The sequence below is a fragment of the Budorcas taxicolor genome, chromosome 12 (assembly GCF_023091745.1).
Source record: "Budorcas taxicolor isolate Tak-1 chromosome 12, Takin1.1, whole genome shotgun sequence".
Classification (NCBI taxonomy): Eukaryota; Metazoa; Chordata; class Mammalia; order Artiodactyla; family Bovidae; genus Budorcas; species Budorcas taxicolor.
This window is the reverse complement of record NC_068921.1, coordinates 70946507-70966842: the sequence shown is the minus strand read 5'-3', so window position 1 is coordinate 70966842 and position 20336 is coordinate 70946507. Positions and strand designations below refer to the sequence as shown.

At 41.2% G+C, this 20336-nt stretch overlaps 1 protein-coding gene across 1 annotated transcript in view; it reads right to left on the bottom strand.

The window, feature by feature from the left end:
* Positions 1-20336, bottom strand: part of LOC128057590 (ATP-binding cassette sub-family C member 4-like) — a 192481-nt gene that overhangs the window by 25360 nt on the left and 146785 nt on the right. The window contains 1 exon segment of the mRNA XM_052650038.1: positions 12961-13116. Within this exon segment, the coding sequence (XP_052505998.1) occupies positions 12961-13116 (156 nt within the window).

The following is a 20336-nucleotide window of genomic DNA, read 5'->3' as shown; positions in this document are numbered from 1 at the left end:
AGGCCACAAGAATATGAGCAGCCAAGAAGAGCCCAATAGGCTCCTTTCAGAGAGGAGGGCAGAACAAGGGATGCACACGTACGGGAACTAGAGGAGTTCTGACTCTTCCATAAGGGCCTGGAACTGCTCCAGGGCATCACCAGCCTTAAATCCTGCTGGGCCCTGGGGCTGGACTTTCCTTCTCACTTCACAAAAGCCTGAGAAGAAAGATGAAGAACTTGGACATTTCTTCTCTCCAGCCTTGAAGGAGAATGACACTCAGAGAGCCTCCCATACTGTCTTTTCTTATTGTCTTAGTTTTGAGTCTGAAGAGAGAGAAATAGATGCAGAAGACACAGGAGATGCCACCAAAGGAGATGTATCCCTAAGCAAAATCCAAAACTAAAAACACATTATAAAGGGAGCTTCATTTGCACAAAGTTAAGTCACTAAAATGCCTCCAAATCACTGAAAATCACTGGTAACAGAATGTTTCAAAATGATTATTGTATTGAACTGAAAAATCATGAGACCTAAACTTAAGGTCTCCTTTAAAATTCTTAAATGTAAGATCAAAGACTAAACAACCATCTAAGCAGTGGTAAACTTCCTTGTCAGGGGAATAATATTCATTCTACTTTGGACTTTTATATAAGCTATTTCAGTTCAGTTCAGTCACTCAGTCATGTCCGACTCTTTGTGACCCCATGAATTGTAGCACACCAGGCCTCCCTGTCCGTCAACAACTCCCAGAGTTCACTCAAACTCATGTCCATCGAGTCGGTGATGCCATCCAGCCATCTCATCTTCTGTTGTCCCCTTCTCTTCCTGTCCCCAATACCTCCCAGCATCAGAGTCTTTTCCAATGAGTCAAATTTTCACATGAGGTAGCCAAAGTATTGGAGTTTCAGCATCAGCATCATTCCTTCCAAAGAACACCCAGGACTGATCTCCTTTATTTATTTTTTATTATTATTATTATTATTATTATTATTATTATTATTATTATTATTTTCTCTCTCTCCTTTAGAATGGACTGGTTGGATCTCCTTGCAGTCCAAGGGACTCTCAAGAGTCTTCTCCAACACCACAGTTCAAAACCATCAATTCTTGGACACTCAGCTTTCTTCACAGTCCAACTCTCACATCCATACATGACCACTGGAAAAACAATAGCCTTGACTAGACGGACCTTTGTTGGAAAAGTAATGTCTCTGCTTTTCAATATGCTATCTAGGTTAGTCATAACTTTCCTTTCAAGGAGTAAGCATCTTTTAATTTCATGGCTGCAATCAACAGCTGCAGTGATTTTGGAGCCCAAAAAAATAAATTCTGACACTGTTTCCATGGTCTCCCCATCTATTTGCCATGAAGTGATGGGACCGGATGCCATGATCTTCATTTTCTGAATGTGGAGCTTTAGCCAACTCTTTCACTCTCCTCTCTCACTTTCCTCAAGAAGCTTTTTAGTTCCTCTTCACTTTCTGCCATAAGGATGGTGTCATCTGCATATCTGAGGTTATTGATATTTCTCCCAGCAATCTTGATTCCAGCTTGTGCTTCTTCCAGCCCAGTGTTTCTCATGATGTACTCTGCATATAAGTTAAATAATCAGGGTGACAATATACAGCCTTGACGTACTCCTTTTCCTATTTGGAAGCACACTGTTATTCCATGTCCAGTTCTAACTGTTGCTTCCTGACCTGCATATAGGTTTCTCAAGAGGCAGGTCAAGTGGTCTGGTATTCCCATCTCTTTCAGAATTTTCAGCTTATTGTGATCCATACATGTAAAGGCTTTGGCATAGTCAATAAAACAGAAATAGATGTTTTTCTGGAACTCTCTTGCTTTTTCCATGACCCATCGGATGCTGGCAATTTGATCTCTGGTTCCTCTGCCTTTTCTAAAACCAGCTTGCACATCTGGACGTTCACAGTTCGTGCATTGCTGAGGCCTGGCTTGGAGAATTTTGAGCATTACTTTACTAGCATGTGAGATGAGTGCAATTGTGTGGTAGTTTGAGCCTTCTTTGGCATTGCCTTTCCTTGGGATTGTAATGAAAACTGACCTTTTCCAGTTCTGTGGCCACTGCTGAGTTTTCCACATTTGCTGGCATATTGAGTGCAGCACTTTCACAGCATCATTTTTTAGGATTTGAAATAGCTCAACTGGAATTCCATCACCTCCACTAGCTTTGTTCATAGTGATGCTTTCTAAGGCCCACTTGACTTCACATTCCAGAATGTCTGGCTCTAGGTGAGTGATCACACCATAGTGATTATCTGGGTCATGAAGCTCTTTTTTGTACAGTTCTTCTGTGTATTCTTGCCACCTCTTCTTAATATCTTCTGCTTCTGTTAGATCCATACCTTTTCTGTCCTTTATCAAGCCCATCTTTGCATGAAATGTTCCCTTGGTATCTCTAATTTTCTTGAAGAGATCTCTAGTCTTTCCCATTCTGTTCTTTTCCTCTATTTCTTTGCATTGATCGCTGAGGAAGGCTTTCTTATCTCTTCTTGCTATTCTTTGGAACTCTGCATTTAGATGCTTATATCTTTTCTTTTCTCCTTTGCTTTTCACTTCTCTTCTTTTCACAGCTATTTGTAAGGCCTCCCCAGACAGCTATTTTGCTTTTTTGCATTTCTTTTCCATAAAAAACCTCAATCCATAGTTCATCAGGCACTCTATCTATCAGATCTAGTCCTTTAAATATATTTCTCACTTCCACTGTATAATCATAAGGGACAATTACAAAAAGTAAATAAACGATTTACTTTTTGTAATTATCAACTCTAAGACTCCAACATGGATGTAACTTCTCACCCTCTATCTGTGTCAACAAATGACATGACCAGTTGAGGTGCGGCTGGTCCCCAATATTCCTCCCTCTTCTCTGATTCTCCTCCACCTTCTTCCAAGGCTCTAATCCATGGACAAAATTCTAGTTCAGTTCAGTCGCTCAGCTGTGTCCAACTCTTTGTGACCCTATCAATCGCAGCACGTCAGGCCTCTGTCCATCACCAACTCCTGGAGTTTACCCAAACTCATGTCCATTGAGGCAGTGATGCCATCCAGCCATCTCATCCTCTGTCATTCCCTTCTCATCCTGCCCTCAATCTTACCCAGCATCAGGGTCTTTTCAAATGAGTCAGCTCTTCACATGAGGTGGCCAAAGTATTGGAGTTTCAGCTTTAGCATCAGTCCTTCCAGTGAACACCCAGGGCTGATCTCCTTTAGGATGGACTGGTTGGATCTTCTTGCAGTCCAAGGGATTCTCAAGAGTCTTCTCGAACACCACAGTTCAAAAGCATCAATTATTCGGCACTCAGCTTTCTTTATAGTCCAACTCTCACATCCATACATGACCACTAGAAAAACCATAGCCTTGACTAGATGGACCTTTGTTGACTAATGTCTTTGCTTTTTAATATACTGTCTAAGTTGATCATAACTTTCCTTCCAAAGAGTAAGCGTCTTTTAATTTCATGGCTGCAATCACCATTTGCAGTGACTTTAGAGCCCCAAAAGATAAAGTCAGCCACTGTGTCCACTGTTTCCCCATCTATTCGCCATGAAGTGATGGGACCAGATACAAGATTCTAGACTGGGGCCCCAATGAGGGCCTCTTCACAGACTGGTGCTTGAGGAAATAAAGGGCCTGAAAGAGGCCAGGTTAATGAACCAGCTTTAAGTCCAACTGGGAGAAGTGAGAGAGGGTTCCTTTGTTTATAACAATGACAGGAACATTTCTTTGCCCATCACAGTTGGTGCAACCTGAAAAATTTTTCCCTCAGGTCCTCTCATAGAGCAGATTCACATCTAAAAAGAGATCTAAGGTTTGAAGTATCTACCTGGTTTCCAAAGTATACTCCTCAGTTGTGTTACCATAGCTAATCTACAAACAAACAAACAAAAAACCCTTTGTTTTTAAGAGATAGACATTTGTACTTGAACAATGAAAGGGCTCACAGTTTAACCATGTTTGGAAAGGGCAGTTTTGGTGGCTCAGGAGAACAGTCACAGCAATTCTATTCAATATTCAATCACCTATTTCACAATTAGAGCCTCTCTCTATCGTCATCTCTCTCACCTTCTCTTTAGGAAACTCTTTGAAGGGGATGAAGCGCTCCAAACCCTGGGGGACTAAAGTGGGATATTTTTTTGCAGAAAGAGGAGTCTCTCACTTCTGAATCCCTGACCAGTACCTGCAGCTGCTTCATCCTGAGCTTTAATCAAAGACCTCAGATACTCTGTAAGCCTTAACGAGGTTCTGTTAATTACCACCAAACCGCTGCTAACTGTCATAAAAAGAATACAAACTAAAGGAAGTTTTAATTAATTTTTAAAATTTATTTCCCCTCTTAAATTAATAGAATTAGATGGCACAGCACAGTCAGGGAAACAAATACTCTTATTCAATGCAATATTTTAAATGGAGCACTAGTTTCAAAACTGTTTTTCAACATGGTTTAAATTTTATACTTTTTAAACTTAATCTTTTGTGCCACATTCGGTAGTAATATTTTCCTTTGTTATTAACATAACACAAGTTCACATTAGGGGTGTGACCCAAAAACAGCCACTCTATAAATAATTTTATTTCTTTATGACTATGCTGGGACTTTATTGCTTTGAGGGCTTTTCTCCAGTTGTGGGGAGAGAGGGCTACTCTCCAGTTGCAGTGCTTGGGCTTCTCACTGAGGTGGCTTACCCTGTTGTGGAGCACAGGCTCTAGAGCATGAGGGCTTCAGCAGATTTGGCTCCTGGACTAAAGCACCTGTGGCTCCTGGGCTCTAGAGCACAGGCTCAATAGCTGTGGCACACGGGCTTAGTTGATCTGAGGCATGTGGGCTCTTCCCAGACCAGGGATAGAGCCTGTGTTTCCTGCATTGGCACAACCACTGAGCCACCAGGAAAGCCCCCAAATGACCACTCTAATCAGAACATTTAATGTATTAAATTGATAATACCTCAACACAACTGCAACACTGAATATGGCAGTCTTACTAGACCTTTTGTATACACTGATAGAAGACAAGCTTCTCGTTATCTTACAAAGAAATCCTACTTTCTAACCCTCAGAAACTTAAAACAATGTGGTATGAAGGAAAAAACCACACAAGTGGTTACAAACAAAGCAGAAAAAGCATAATACTTTGCCCTGATCATTTCAGTCCCAAACCAGGAAACTACCTTCCACTGAAGCATACCCTCAAGTGTAGCTACTGCCGCTGCTTCTTAAGAGCCATGGTGTTGTTGCTCTTGCTGTTCGGTTGCTGAGTCATGTCTGACTTTTTACAACCACATGGAATGCAGCATGCCAGGCTCCCCTGTCCTTCACTATGTCATTTCTAATCTGAGGACCTTATTTAAGGGGCAACTCATGTTCTTGTTTGAAAAATGAGAGAATCACTTGAAGTCAACTTAAATCTTGGTTTCCTTCTTTCTTTTAAAATTATGTAGCCTCTGTGAGAACTGATTATCATCTATATTCAGAAAACCAGTGTTCATCAACAAAGGAAGAAGAATTTATGTCTCATGAAGTCCTCTTTCAGGGTTTCCAGGGAGCAGTTCCAAGGGATTTAATGAAGTTTCAGTGTCAGATATAAAGGCCCAGCAGATTAGGCTAGAATCCAGTTGTATTTCTTTCCTAGTAACAGCACATCCACCTCTTCTCTCTTGCATTTTTGTTCTCAACGAGAATAAAAGGGAAAGAAAATTAGGCAATCAGGGAGAAGTCTTAGAGAGACAGCTCTGGTTCACCTTCTTCAGTCTTACTGAAGAAAACTTAGGAAACAGAAATACCAATGAACAGATGAGCTATTTTAAAAATACTCAGCATTGGCTTTTATTAAAAAATAAAAACAATTAAATACAAAAAATGAATTTGATTAATCATGATAAAGATGATGGCTGCTGCTGTGTTCCAATACTTGCACTGCAAACATAAATACTGAATTTTCACTGAATCTCTCTTAAACTGAAAACATTCTTTGTGCCAATAGCATAATGGACTCTAGGTGCAGAGAATCATCCAAAGAGGTTCTGAAATCCATTTCTAGATCCTTTCAGATAAGCAGCTACTCCTGAATATAATCCTCCTTGGCATTCTTTCTGGGGAACATATTTAACTAAATACTTCAGAATGTGAGAACAAATAATGCACATACTTCAGCTACCTGTTCTGTTCAAGGAAATTCTTTAAGAAGTGGTTTCATGTCTGTTTATTCCTGAAATTGTGAATACAAACTGAGGAGTACCTTCTTGAGAATACAGTATTTGTTTCTGGAACTTGCCTCCAGGACTCCTGGACTGATGGTCTATGTCACCACTCCCTTACCTCTGGTTCCTATGCAGGTCTTTGATGCTATCACATCTCCCCAACTTCTGACCTATATGTGGTGGTATCAACAGAGATGGGGGTAAGCCTAGGAGAGACCGAGAAAGAGGGAATCTGGGAAGCTCACCACTACTCCCAGGTTTGCAGGGAGCCAGGGAGGATGATGTGGGTCTGGCTCACCTGAGTGAGGCAACTCAAAAACCTAGTCTTGGGTTCCCCTCTGCAGAGTCTGCTCTTAGCTTCCTAGGTTCCCTATATCAGGATGTTGAGACACAAGCATCACTGCTTCCTATCGATTTCAGGATAAAAGGGATGTAAGTTCTTTGGTGGTGGTTGTGGTTGAGTCACTAAGTCGTGTCTGACTCTTTGCAACCCGGTGGATTGTAGCCCATCAGGCTCTCTGGTCCACAGGATTTTCCAGGCAAGAATACTGGAGTGGGTTGCCATTTTCTTCTCCAGGGGATCTTCCTGATCCAGAGATTGAACCTGGGTCCCCTGCATTGCAGGCAGATTCTTTACTGCTGAGACACCAGAGAAGTCCTAAGCTCTTTGCACTTAGACAAATAACTTCAATTAACCAAACCAATAGACTTTCTCCACCTCCACAACCAGCTGGACATTATAAAGAGAAAGGGCTGTTGGCTGGAGAGGAGTAAGATTTTGAATATCTTCCTGACACTTATTAGCTCATGAAGCCTAGGTGAATAAACCCATTTCTAAACTGATACTGTCCAAATGAGGGACACAGCAGTAGAAGTAGTACCTTCCAGCTTTGTTCTATATTCACTTTTGTTAAAGTTTTAGGAATCCTTTTGAGTGGGATGATGGGGGAAAAAAAGGGAAAATATCTGATGATAATCTCATTCACTTCAACAAATATTTATTTTTTTAAAAAAGGACAGTTCTAAATTCTGATTCTACTGCTTATTAGTTATTTGATTCAGATTAAGCTACTAATCTCCCTGAGCCCTAATTCCCTTACTGGAAAACAAGTTCTGATGTGAGAAACTGAAATAAGAATGAAGCTCCTGAAGTGATGCTAACATGGACCAGGACGGAGCCCAACAGGAGGATAGTGAGAGGCAGTGTTTTGTCAAACTGCAGATGCAGCCAGTAGATTATAACATCACCTTAGGGCTTGTGACCATCATTTTGTCTTTTAGACAAATATAGAATATAACGTATATAGTAAAAAATACTGGCCCACAATGCAAGAGTAACAATGTTTTGTAAAATTTTTGTTCCATGTGTGTGTGTGTGTGTGTGTGTGTGTGTGTGACAGAGAGAGAGAGAGAGATGTTTGCAGAAACATGAAATCATAATACAAAGCAGTTCTGTGGATCACAGTCAACAGCATGTTGAAGACACTAACAGAAAAGTTAGCTGCTCCGGCTCTGGAGTTGAGAATCTCCTCAAATTTGAATTCTGTTCGTGTATTTTGGAAATTGATTTCTTGTTGGTCACATTATTTGTAAGTATTTTCTGCCATTCCATAGGTTGTCTTTTGTTTTGTTTACAGTTTCCTTTGCTGTGCAAAATCTTTACATTTAGTTAAGTCCCATTTGTTTATTTTTGCCTTTTTTTCCTTTACTGTAGGAGATAAAGCCAAGAAAATATTTCTGTGATTTATGTCAGATAGTATTCTGCCTATGTTTTCCTCTAGGGATTTTACAGTACTTGGGGTAGGTCTTTAATTCATTTTAAATTTATTTGTGTATTTGGTGTTAGAGAATGTTCTAACTTCGTTCTTTTACATGTTGTGTCCATATTTCCAAGCATCACTTCTTAGAGAGACTATCTTTTCTCCATTGTATTATATAGTCTTACCTACATTGTTGTAGGTTAATTGACCATAGGTGTGTGGGTTTATTTCTGAGCTTTCTATTCTGTTTCACTAATCTATATGTCTGAATTTTAATGCCATTACCATACTATTTTCACTGATGTACCTTTTATAGTATGGTCTGAAGTTCAAGACTGTGATTCCTCCAGGTCTGTTCTTCTTTCTAAAGACTGTTTCTAGTATTCAAAGTTTTCTCTGTTTCCATACAAATTTTATTTTATTTTTTGTTCTTGTCCTATGAAAAATGCTATTGTTAGTTTGATAGGAATTGCACTCAATTTTTATGTTGCCTTGGTTAGTATGGTCATTTTAACAACATAAATTCTTCCAATCAAAGAATATGGTATATCTTTCCATCTGTTCATGTTGTCTTAAATTTCTTTAATCAGTGTCTTATAGTTTTCTTTTGCCTCTTTCAGTTTAGTTCAGGTCAGTCGCTCAGTCGTGTCCAACTCTTTGTGACCCCATGAGTCACAGCATGCCAGGCCTCCCTGTCCAACACTAACTGCAAAAGTTCACTCAAATTCATGTCCATCCAGTTGGTGATGCCATCCAGCCATCTCATCCTCTGTCGTCCCCTTCTCCTCCTGCCTCCAGTTCCTCCCAGCATCAGAGTATTTTCCAGTGAGTCAACTCTTCACATGAGGTGGCCAAAGTATTGGAGTTTCAGCTTCAGCATCAGTCCTTTCAATGAACACCCAGGACTGATTTCCTTTAGAATGGACTGCTTGGATCTCCTTGCAGTCCAAGGCACTCTGAAGAGGCTTCTCCAACACCACAATTTAAAAGCATCAATTCTTCGGTGCTCAGCTTTCTTCACAGTCCAACTCTCACATCCATACATGACCACAGGAAAAACCATAGCCTTGACTAGATGACCTTAGTCAGCAAAGTAATGTCTCTGCTTTTGAATATAATATCTAGGTTGGTCATAACTTTCCTTCCAAGGAGTAAGAGTCTTTTAATTTCATGGCTGCAATCAACATCTGCAGTGATGTTGGAGCCCCCAAGAATAAAGTCTGACAGAGTTTCCACTGTTTTCCCATCTATTTCCCATGAAGTGATGGGACCGGATGCCATGATCTTAGTTTTCTGAATGTTGAGCTTTAAGCCATTCACTCTCCTCTCTCACTGTCATCAAGAGGCTCTTTAGTTCTTCTTCACTTCCTGTTATAAGGGTGGTGTCATCTGCATATCTGAGGTTATTGATATTTCTCCTGGCAATCTTTATTCCAGCTTGTGTTTCCTCCAGCACAGCATTTCTCATGATGTACTCTGCATAGAAGTTAAATAAGCAGGGTAACAATGTGCAGCCTTGATGTACTCCTTTTTCTATTTGGAACCAGTGTGTTGTTCCATGTCCAGGTCTAACTGTTGCTTCCTGACCTGCATACAGATTTCTCAAGAGGCAGGTTAGGTGGTCTGATTTTCCCATCTCTTTCAGAATTTTCCACAGTTTATTGTGATCCATACAGTCAAAGGCTTTGGCATAGTCAATAAAGCAGAAATAGATGTTTTTCTGGAACTCTTGCTTTTTCTGTGATCCAGTGCACGTTGGCAATTTGATCTCTGGTTCCTCTGCCTTTTCTAAAACCAGCTTGAACATCAGGGATTTCACAGTTCACATATTGCTGAAGCCTGGCTTGGAGAATTTGGAGCATTACTTTACTAGCATGTGAGATGAGTGCAATTGTGTGGTAGTTTGAGCCTTCTTTGGCATTGCCTTTCTTTGGCATTGTAATGAAAACTGACCTTTTCCAGTCCTGTGGCCACTGCTGACTTTTCCAAATTTGTTGGTATATTTAGTGCAGCACTTTCACAGCATCATCTTTCAGGATTTGAAATAGCTCAACTGGAATTCCATCACCTCCACTAGCTTTGTTCGTAGTGATGCTTTCTAAGGCCCACTTGACTTCACATTCCAGGATGTCTGGCTCTAGATGAGTGATCACATCATCATGATTATCTGGGTCGTGAAGATCTTTTTTGTACAGTTTTTCTGTGTATTCTTGCCACCTCTTCTTAATATCTTCTGCTTCTATTAGATCCATACCATTTCTGTCCTTTATCGAGCCCATCTTTGCATGAAATGTTCCCTTGGTATCTCTAATTTTCTTGAAGAGATCTCTAGTCTTCCCATTCTGTTGTTTTCCTCGATTTCTTTGCACTGATTGCTGAGGAAGGCTTTCTTATCTCTTCTTGCTATTCTTTGGAACTCTGCATTCAGATGCTTATATCTTTTCTTTTCTCCTTTGCTTTTTGCCTCTCTCCTTTTCACAGCTATTTGTAAGGCCTCCCCACACAGCCATTTTGCTTTTTTGCATTTCTTTTCTATGGGGATGGTCTTGATCCCTGTCTCCTGTACAATGTTACGAACCTCATTCCATAGTTCATCAGGCACTCTATCAGATCTAGGCCCTTAAATCTATTTCTCACTGCCACTGTATAATCATAAGGGATTTGATTGAGGTCATACCTGAATGGTTTAGTGGTTTTCCCTACTTTAAAAGCACACTATGTATATGCACTATATACATATATATATATACACACACTATATATATACATATGCACACAGTATACACACACAAAGACACACACATAGAATATTACTCAGCCACAAATAAGAATAAAATAATGCAATTTGCAGTAACATGGATGGACCTAGAGATTATCATACTAAGTAGGTCAAACAGAAAAAGGCAGTATAGTGTACTATCACTTATATGTAGTAACTAAAAAATAATGGAAATGAACTTATTAATAAAACAGAAATAAGTTCACCAACAAAGAAAACAAAGTAATGTTTACTAAAGGGGAAAACAGGAGGAAGGGATAAATTAGGAATTTGTGATGAACAGATACACACTACTGTATATAAAATAAAGGAACAAGGACCTATTTTATAGCACAGGGAACTATACTCACTATTTCATAATAACCTCTAATGGAAAAGAATATACCTACTCACACACATATATATTCATATATATACATATATATGTGTACATATATATGTATATATATAAGTCAATCATTTTGTTGAACACTTGAAACACTGTAAAACACCCATTCTTCAATTAAAAAAAATAAACAATGACATAAACAAAATTCAAATCCTGACTCTGCTGCTTTCTGATTACTTGGGCAGTGAGTTAAACTCACAATTGTTATCATTGTCATTTAATTGCTAAGTTATGTTTGACTCTTTTGCAGCCCCATGGACTGTAGCTGTGAGATTCCTCTGTCCATGGAATTCTCTAGGCAAGAATATTGGAGTGGGTTTCCATGCTCTTCTCCAGGGAATCTTCCCAACTCTGGAGAAGGAAATGGCAACCCACTCCAGTATTCTTGACTGGAAAATTCCATGAACAGAGGAGCCTGGCAGGCTACATACAGTCCATGTGGTGCAAATAATAGGACATGACTTAGTGACTCAATAACAACACATAAAATTTACCACCTTAATGACTTTTAAGTGTACATTTCAGTGGTATTAAATGCATTCCCATTATTGTACAGCCATCACCACCATCAAGCCACAGACTCCTTTCATTTTGCACAAGTGAAATTCTGTAGCCCTCAAACAACTCCCCTCTCTCCCCTCCCCACAACTCCTGGCAGCCACCATTCTACTTCCTGTCTCCATGAGCTGACTACTCCAGGTACTTCATATTAATAGAATTAGACAGCAATTATCATCTGTGACTGGCTTATTTCACTTAACAGTTTCCTCAAGGTTCATCTGTGTTGTAGCATGTGTCAGAATTGGCTTCCTTTCTAAGGCTGAATAATATACCTTTGTATAGAAATGCACCACGTTTTGTTTATCCATTCATCTGTCAATGGACCCTTAGGTGCCTCCATATTTTTGCTATTGTGAATAATGCTGCTATGAACCCACATATACAGATATCTCCTCAAGACCCTGCTTTCCATATTTGGGGTTTATGCCCTAAGATAGAATTGCTGGATCCTATGATAATTCTATTTTAAACTTTCAGGAGTTTCTTCTGTGCATATTAATATTATCCAGCCTCTAAAACATTCAAGCAGAACAAAAGAAAACAGAATCAGAGCCTAGGAAGAGATGATCAGTTCAAATCTCCACCATCACAAGGGCCACATAGAGGCTATACAGGAAGCACTGCACACACATTGATCTATTTAGCCCTCACAGAAGCTCAAGGAGTTATACTGTTAGCTGTCTTGTAAGAGGGAAAAAACTGAGGTACAGAAAGATTAAATTCCAAGTCATTCGTTCTTCCTCATTATTCTGTACTGCATCCCTGGTTAAATAATTTACTAATAGCTGAATTCTAAATCTCCTCAAATCATCTCTACCCCCCGTAATTCTCAAAACCCCAGTTTCACAGAAAGCCCTCTAGAGAGATAATCACGCTTGAAAAGGTGGCTTTATTTCCTACCATAAAATTCCATCATTAAGACACGAAATTCAGGTTTCCCTACAGGAACATGTCCAATGCTGCACAAACCATTTATCATTTTATCTCAGAATTACATGGTTATCAACAAACAAAATAGTGGCATCTGAAGAAGTTTGAGTCCAGAAATCTGAGTCAGTTATTAAATAACATGCACACAAAACAAATGAACAAATAAACAAACAAAGTCTGGTATTTGATAAAATGTCTGTTGAAAATACCTAATGCTAAAAATATTCTCTACTGGGGGAAAAAGATCAACCCTTTCATGCAATTTGAAAAATACTATCAAATTAAAAGTAATTAAACTTAGGTTCCTCATAAAACAAGTGAGAATACTCTGATGTGCATACCTGAGGTGCAACTGACATTTTCTTCCTTAAATCATGAAGTCCAATTTCAGTTGTCTTGATCCCATCAATCTTAATTATACCTTCAGGTTCTGCCAATCTAAGAAGCGCAGCAATGAGGGAACTTTTTCCAGCCCCTGTTCTTCCCACGATGCCAACCTGTGAAGAGATCCAGGAAGGATTAAGAACTAACAACATGCAACAAACTTGGGAAAAAATCTGATTGCTGAAGATGAATTTAAAAAGTTCTATATAAAGAGTAGTCTATAAGTTTCTCAGCATGGCACTGTTGACATTTTGGGCCAGATAACTCATTGTTAGGTGGATGAGGGGCTAGCCTGTATACTGTAGGAGGGTTAGCAGTAGCGATGCACTCTACCCACTAGATACCAGAAGCACCTAACAAACGATGCAACCAAAAATTTCAGACATTGACAACCATCCCCTGCTTGGGACTCCCATGGTCACATGACAAGTTAATACTAACAGAATCAACACACTAGCAATGAAAAGCTAGCTTCCAGATATTCAAGCTGTTTTTTTTTTTTTTTTTAAATTTTTATTGGAGGCTACTTTACAATATTGTGGTGGTTTTGCCATACATTGACATGAATCAGCCATGGGTGTACATATGTTCCCCATCCTGACCCTCCCTCCCACCTTCCTCCCCATCCCATCCCTCCGGGTCATCCCAGTGCACCAGCCCTAAAAACCCTATCTCATGCATTGAACCTGGACTGGTGATCTATTTCACATATGATGATATACATGTTTCAATACTATTCTCTCAAATCTTCCCACCCTTGCCTTCTCCCATAGAGTCCAATAGTCTGTTTTTTACATCTGTGTCTCTTTTGTCAAGCTATATTTAGAAAAGGTAGATGAACCAGAGATCAAACTGCCAACATCCCTTGGATCATCAAAAAATCAAGATATTTCCAGAAAAATATCTACTTCTGCTTTACTGACCATGTCAAAGCCTTTGACTGTGTGGGTCACAATAAACTGAGGAAAATTCTTCAAGAGATGGGAATACCAGACCACCTGATCTGCCTTCTGAGAAATCTGTATGCAGGTCAAGAAGTAACAGTTAGAACTGGACATGGAACAATAGACTGGTTCCAAATTTGGAAAGGAGTACATCAAGGTTGTATACTCTCATCCTGCTTGTTTAACTATATGCAGAGTACATCACGCAAAATGCTGGGCTAGATAAAGCACAACCTAGAATAAAGATTTCCAGGAGAAATATCAATAACCTCAGATATGTAGATGACACCACCCTTATGGCAGAAAATGAAGAACTAAAGAGCCTCTTGATGAAAGTGAAAGAGGAGTGAGAAAGTTGGCTTAAAGCTCAACATTCAGAAAACGAAGATCATGGCATCTGGTCCCATCACTTCATGGCAAATAGATGGGGAAATAATGGAAACAATGGCAGACTTTATTTTCTTGGGCTCTAAAAACACTGCAGATGGTGACTGCAACCATGAAATTAAAAGACGCTTGCTCCTTGAAAGAAAAGCTATGACCATCCTAGACAGCATATTAAAAAGCAGAGACATTACTTGGCCAACAAAGATCTGTCCTGTCAAAGCTATGGTGTTTTCCAGTAGTCATGTATGGATGTGAGAGTTGGACTATAAAGCTGAGCACTGACTAATTGATGCTCTTGAATTATGGTGTTGGAGAAAACTCTTGAGAGTTCCTTGGACTGCAAGGAGCTCAAACCAGTCAATCCTATTTGTTTTGAAATCTATCCTGAATATTCATTGGAAGGACTGATGCTGAAACTGAAACTCCAATACATGGACCACCTGATGCGAAGAACTCACTCATTGGAAAAGACCCAGATGCTGGGAAAGATTGAAGGCAGGAGAAGGGGACGACAGAGGATGAGATGGTTGAGTGGCACCACTGACTGGATGGAAAAACTCCAGGAGTTGGTGATGGACAGGGAAACCTGGCATGCTGTAGTCCATGGGATCACAATGAGTTGGACATGACTGAGCGACTGAGCTGAATGGAAAAGCCAGTAGTTTTCTAAGTGGTTCATAAGAAGTCAGCTAATAAATTAGCTTTATTCCTACCTAACCATTAGAATTATGTGGGTAATTTTATAGACATGTCAAATCTAGTCATAAGTGTTATACATAAACAGGCCCTTACTTTTTCAGGGATCTGTTATTTAAGAGGAATTATTCTTTGGTAGGAGCTTCCCTGGTAGCTCAGCTGGTAAAGAATCTGCCTGCAATGCAGGAGACCCTGGTTCAATTCCTGGGTTGGGAAGATCCCCTGGAGAAGGGATAGGCTACCCACTCCAGTATTCTTTGGTTTCCTTGGTGTCTCAGACAGTAAAGAATCTGCCTGCAATGCCAGAGACCTGGATTCGATCCCTGGGTTGAAAAGATCCCCTGGGTGAGGTCATGGCAACCCACTCCAGTATTCTGGCCTGGAGAATCCACATGGACAGAGAAGTCAGGTGGGCTACAATCCATGGGGTTGCAAAGAATCAGACACAACTGAGTGACTAAGCACAGACACATACATTCTTTGCTGAGAAGTTAAATCACTTCCGTGTTAAATATTTTAATTATATTCTATCTTGAAAGGAAACATCTTTAAATTGTAAAATGCAGGTCTCAGTGTCTCATAAGACAGTGGCCAATAGATAAAATGCACATAATGAGTCAACAACAACATAAACAATATTTGCTATTTAATAGGGACTTTCATCTGAGCAGTTTAAAAGGCATTTTATTAAAAAATTAATACTTACAATTACAAAGATACATGATAAGTGTCAATCTAGTTATTAAAACCAAAACAGAGAGATAGGGAGTTTGGGATTGACATGTAAACACTGATATATTTAAAATGGATAACCAACAAGAGCGTACTGTATAGCACAGGGAACTCTGCTCAATGATATGTAATAACCTAAATGGAAAAGAATTTGAAAATGAATACACACATGACTTCTCTGCTGTACACCTGAAATTAACACAACATTGCTAATCAACTATAATATAAATTTTAAAGTTATTTTTTAGAAAGTAGAGAAAAATTAAATGAACTAACAATAAGATTAAAGAATCTGTATAATGAAGGTAAAATGTTGGTGGGGAATAAAGAGTATTTATTCTATACTATATCTATATAGCATGTATATATAATATATATTATATATATAGTATTTATATCTATACTGTAACAACTGGGTTTAGTTATGTGCATTCAACATGTATGCAGAAACTGGCCTTTTTTTTCTTCTAACCAATAAGGTTGCTTAACTGCAAATTCCCTGGTAGGAGCTTTCTGAGAGATGATTTCATCTCTATTTAGGGATTTGGAATTGATGAGGGGTATAAGACATACTTTCAATTAATTGAGTACATTTTTAAAACTCTTGGATTTGAACAGAGAACTAAATTTTTTCTGAGCACTGTAACCAGACTGCTCATGCTCAGAACTTTTCATATTTTCTCATTTGAATAGCTCCAAAGTGTCGAATCTTAGTCTATAAAATCAATCATGGCATTTCAAAAAGATAAATTTATCATTATAGAGGTTAAATGTAAGAAAAGAGGATTTAGATAATTTAATTTTTTTGTAGCCATTCTGTTCCTTATGTTAAACCCTAATTTATAGAATATGGATGGACTAATATCTGTATATAGGTAGGTCTAGTGTATGTATGGATGTGTGTGTGTGTGTGTGTGTGTGTGTGTGTGTGTATAACTCATGTTCTGTGTAGAGACAGACCACAAAGATATTGCAGATTTGGTTCCAGACCACCTCAATATGCAAATATCACAAAGTAAAGCAAGCCATACAAATATTTTTGTGTGTGTGTGTTTTTTTTTTTGTGCATACCAAAGTTATATTAACACTATACTATAGTCTACATTATTTCTACAATGTACATACTTAATTTTCAAATACTTTATTGTTACAAAAAAACACTACCACTTATCTGAGCCTTCATCAGGTAATACTAACATTCAGTTCAGTTCAGTTCAGTTCAGTAGCTCAATCGTGTCCGACTCTTTGTGACCCCATGAATCGTAGCACACCAGGCCTCCCTGTCCATCACCACCTCCCAGAGTTCACTCAAAAATCATGTCCATCGAGTCAGTGATGCCATCCAGCCATCTCATCCTCTGTCATCCCCTTTTCCTCCTGCCCCCAATCCCTCCCAGCATCAAAGTCTTTTCCAATGAGTCAACACTTCTCAGGAGGTGGCCAAAGTACTGGAGTTTCGGCTTCAGCATCATTCCTTCCAAAGAAATCCCAGGGCTGATCTCCTTCAGAATGGACTGGTTGGATCTCCTTGCAGTCCAAGGGACTCTCAAGGGTCTTCTCCAACACCACAGTTCAAAAGCATCAATTCTTTAGCACTCAGGTTTCTTCACAGTCCAACTCTCACATCCATACATGACCACAGGAAAAACCATAGCCTTGACTAGTCGGACCTTTGTTGGCAAAGTAATGTCTCTGCTTTTCAATATGCTGTCTAGGTTTGTCATAACTTTACTTCCAAGGAGTAAGTGTCTTAATTTCATGGCTGCAGTCAACATCTGCAGTGACTTTGGAGCCCAGAAAAATAAAGTCTGACACTTTTTCCACTGTTTTCCCATCTATTTGCCATGAAGTGATGGGACCGGATGCCATGATCTTTGTTTTCTGAATGTTGAGCTTTAAGCCAACTTTTTCACTCTCCTCTCTCACTTTCATCAAGAGGCTTTTTAGTTCCTCTTCATTTTCTGCCATAAGGGTGGTGTCATCTGCATATCTGAGGTTACTGAGATTTCTCCTGGCATCTTGATTCCAGCTGTGCTTCATCCAGCCCAGCATTTCTCATGATGTACTCTGCATATAAGTTAAATAAGCAGGGTGACAATATACAGCCTTGATGAACTCCTTTTCCTATTTGGAACCAGTCCATTGTTCCATGTCCAGTTCTAATTGATGCTTCCTGACCTGCATATAAGTTTCTCAAGAGGCAGGTCAGGTGGTCTGGTATTCCCATCTCTTTCAGAATTTTCCACAGTTTCTTGTGATCCACACAGTCAAAGGCTTTGGCATAGTCAATAAAGCAGAAATAGATGTTTCTCTGGAACTCTCTTGCTTTTTGGATGATCCAGCGGATGTTGGCAATTTGATCTCTGGTTCCTCTGCCTTTTCTAAAACCAGCTTGCACATCTGGAAGTTCACAGTTCACGTATTGTTGAAGCCTGGCTTGGAGAATTTTGAGCATACTAACATATGTTCAAACATTAATAACAATACTTTAGAACATTTTGTTCTTTTACTAACATTAAAGAACACTAATTTCAGATCACCACAATGAATGCAATAATGAAAACGTTTGAAACATTTCAAGAATCACCAAAATGTGACAGAGATACAAAGTGAGCGAATACTGTAGGAAAAATAGTGTTGATATACTTCCTCCATGTGGGGTTGCCACAAACTCTTGATAAAAGGCCAAGATGCTCAGGGGCACCACTGGCTGCTCACAACAGGACTGTCAGCTCCAAACCCCAGTTAGGAGAGTAAGAAAAAGGCAACTCAAAGGAAACCTGGCTCTGGTAATTCTACCATTCAGTCACCCAAACTATAGTCTGGAGTCTTTCCCAGGTCATCAACGTGTTTTACCAATTGGCTGTACCGAATGTCACCAGCGTAAGTTTACATTCCTAACACAAAGACGCTTGGAGACAATCTTAATTTAGCTGCTTTGTGATGGCTCCTTGCTTTTTTCCCCAGACCAGGCCGGTGTTGGTCTCTGAGGACCACACCAAGTTGTTAGACATTTGCAACTAAATCTCTCTTCACACACCAAACCTAACATGATCAACAGTCAAAAGTGAAAGTTGCTCAGTCCTATCCTACTCTTCGTGACCCCAAAGGACTATACAGTCTGTGAATTCTCCGGGTCAGAATACTGGAGTGGGTAGCTGTTCCCTTCTTCAGGGAATCTTCCCAACCAAGGGATTGAACCCAGGTCTTCCTGCATTGCGGGTGGATTCTTTACCAGCTGAGCCACAAGGGAAGTCCAGGGAAATGCAAAGAGCCAAGCTTGCCAAGCTCAGGGTGCCACGCAACACAGGGCAGTAGAAACCCAACAAGGTGAGGAAGGGATAAGGCAATTAATTACCTGGGGGCCCAGCCGACCTGCCCTGCCCCGCCCACTGCGAGGACGGCCGACTGCCTATGCTCGGTCCACAAAGGACTCAGCAGGCCGCCCTGGTGGCGTGGGGGAACAAGGGGGTGACCCCTGTCATGGGCCAGCCTCCCCGGCTGGCCTGGGACACACCAGCTGGGCGCCTTGGGAATGGCCAAGGCGTCCTCACGTCCACCCGCCTGGGGGATGGGCAGTGTAGGCACGGTGGCCGGCCAGAGACCCGACCAGAGCCGCTCCGGCAAGCGCAGTAGCACAGGGACGCGGCAGCATCACTGGCACTTCGTCTTGTCCAGCATGCTAGGACGTCGGCGGACAGACAGCGGTGAAGGGCAACGTGGAGCGGGGCCACAGTGGGCCCGGGAAACGAGACGTACCAGGGCACGGCCCCGGGGATCAGCAGACTAGACGGACGGATGAGGCGGACAGATGGACGGAGAGGGACTCCGACCCGGCGCAGCCACGTCAGCAGACATCGCAAAGAGGCGGCGGCAGCACAGAACCAGCGGTGGAAGTGGGATGGCATGTGCCATAACGAGGGGCCCCAGAGCCATTCAAAATGACCCCAAAGCAGGTAGGCCACCATGGCACGCCACAGGATTTCATCGCCAGAGGCCTCCAGAGCAGTGGCACACCAGACACCCGCTGGCCTCCCTGCCTCCAGGGGGCTCCCCTCGAGGGGCTCATGCCCACCACCACCAACACCCAGAGCCACAGCCTGCCCAGGAGAACACTCTCCCACTGCGTACTGGCGCCCCCATGGCCCTCACGCGCAACCCTCCATGCCCAGATTGCCCCCCTCGGGGACCAAAGGCACTACTCCACCCAGGGACTCCACCCACATGAGGCTTCCAGACAGGGGAAGCGGCGCAGGTGATCACTCATGTGATTGGGGGTGTGGGGGGAAGGCCCACAGAGACAGGGAGGGGCAACAAGCATGCATAGCAAGGGCCTCAGGTGCTGTCCAGGGACCAGAAAGATGGACACACATCCAGGCCACTAGGAAAACAAGCACGGGGTCACTCCACCACACACACAAGGGTGATCCTGCGATGCCTGGGCTCCACCCGGCCCTAGCCACCCCCAGAGGCTCCCAAGACCCAGGCCCACTGCCGAGGCCGGTGTGCCACAGCCCCACCGCATGCAGCGGAGGGGCCCAGTCCATCCATCTCATCCATTCATCCGCAGCAGA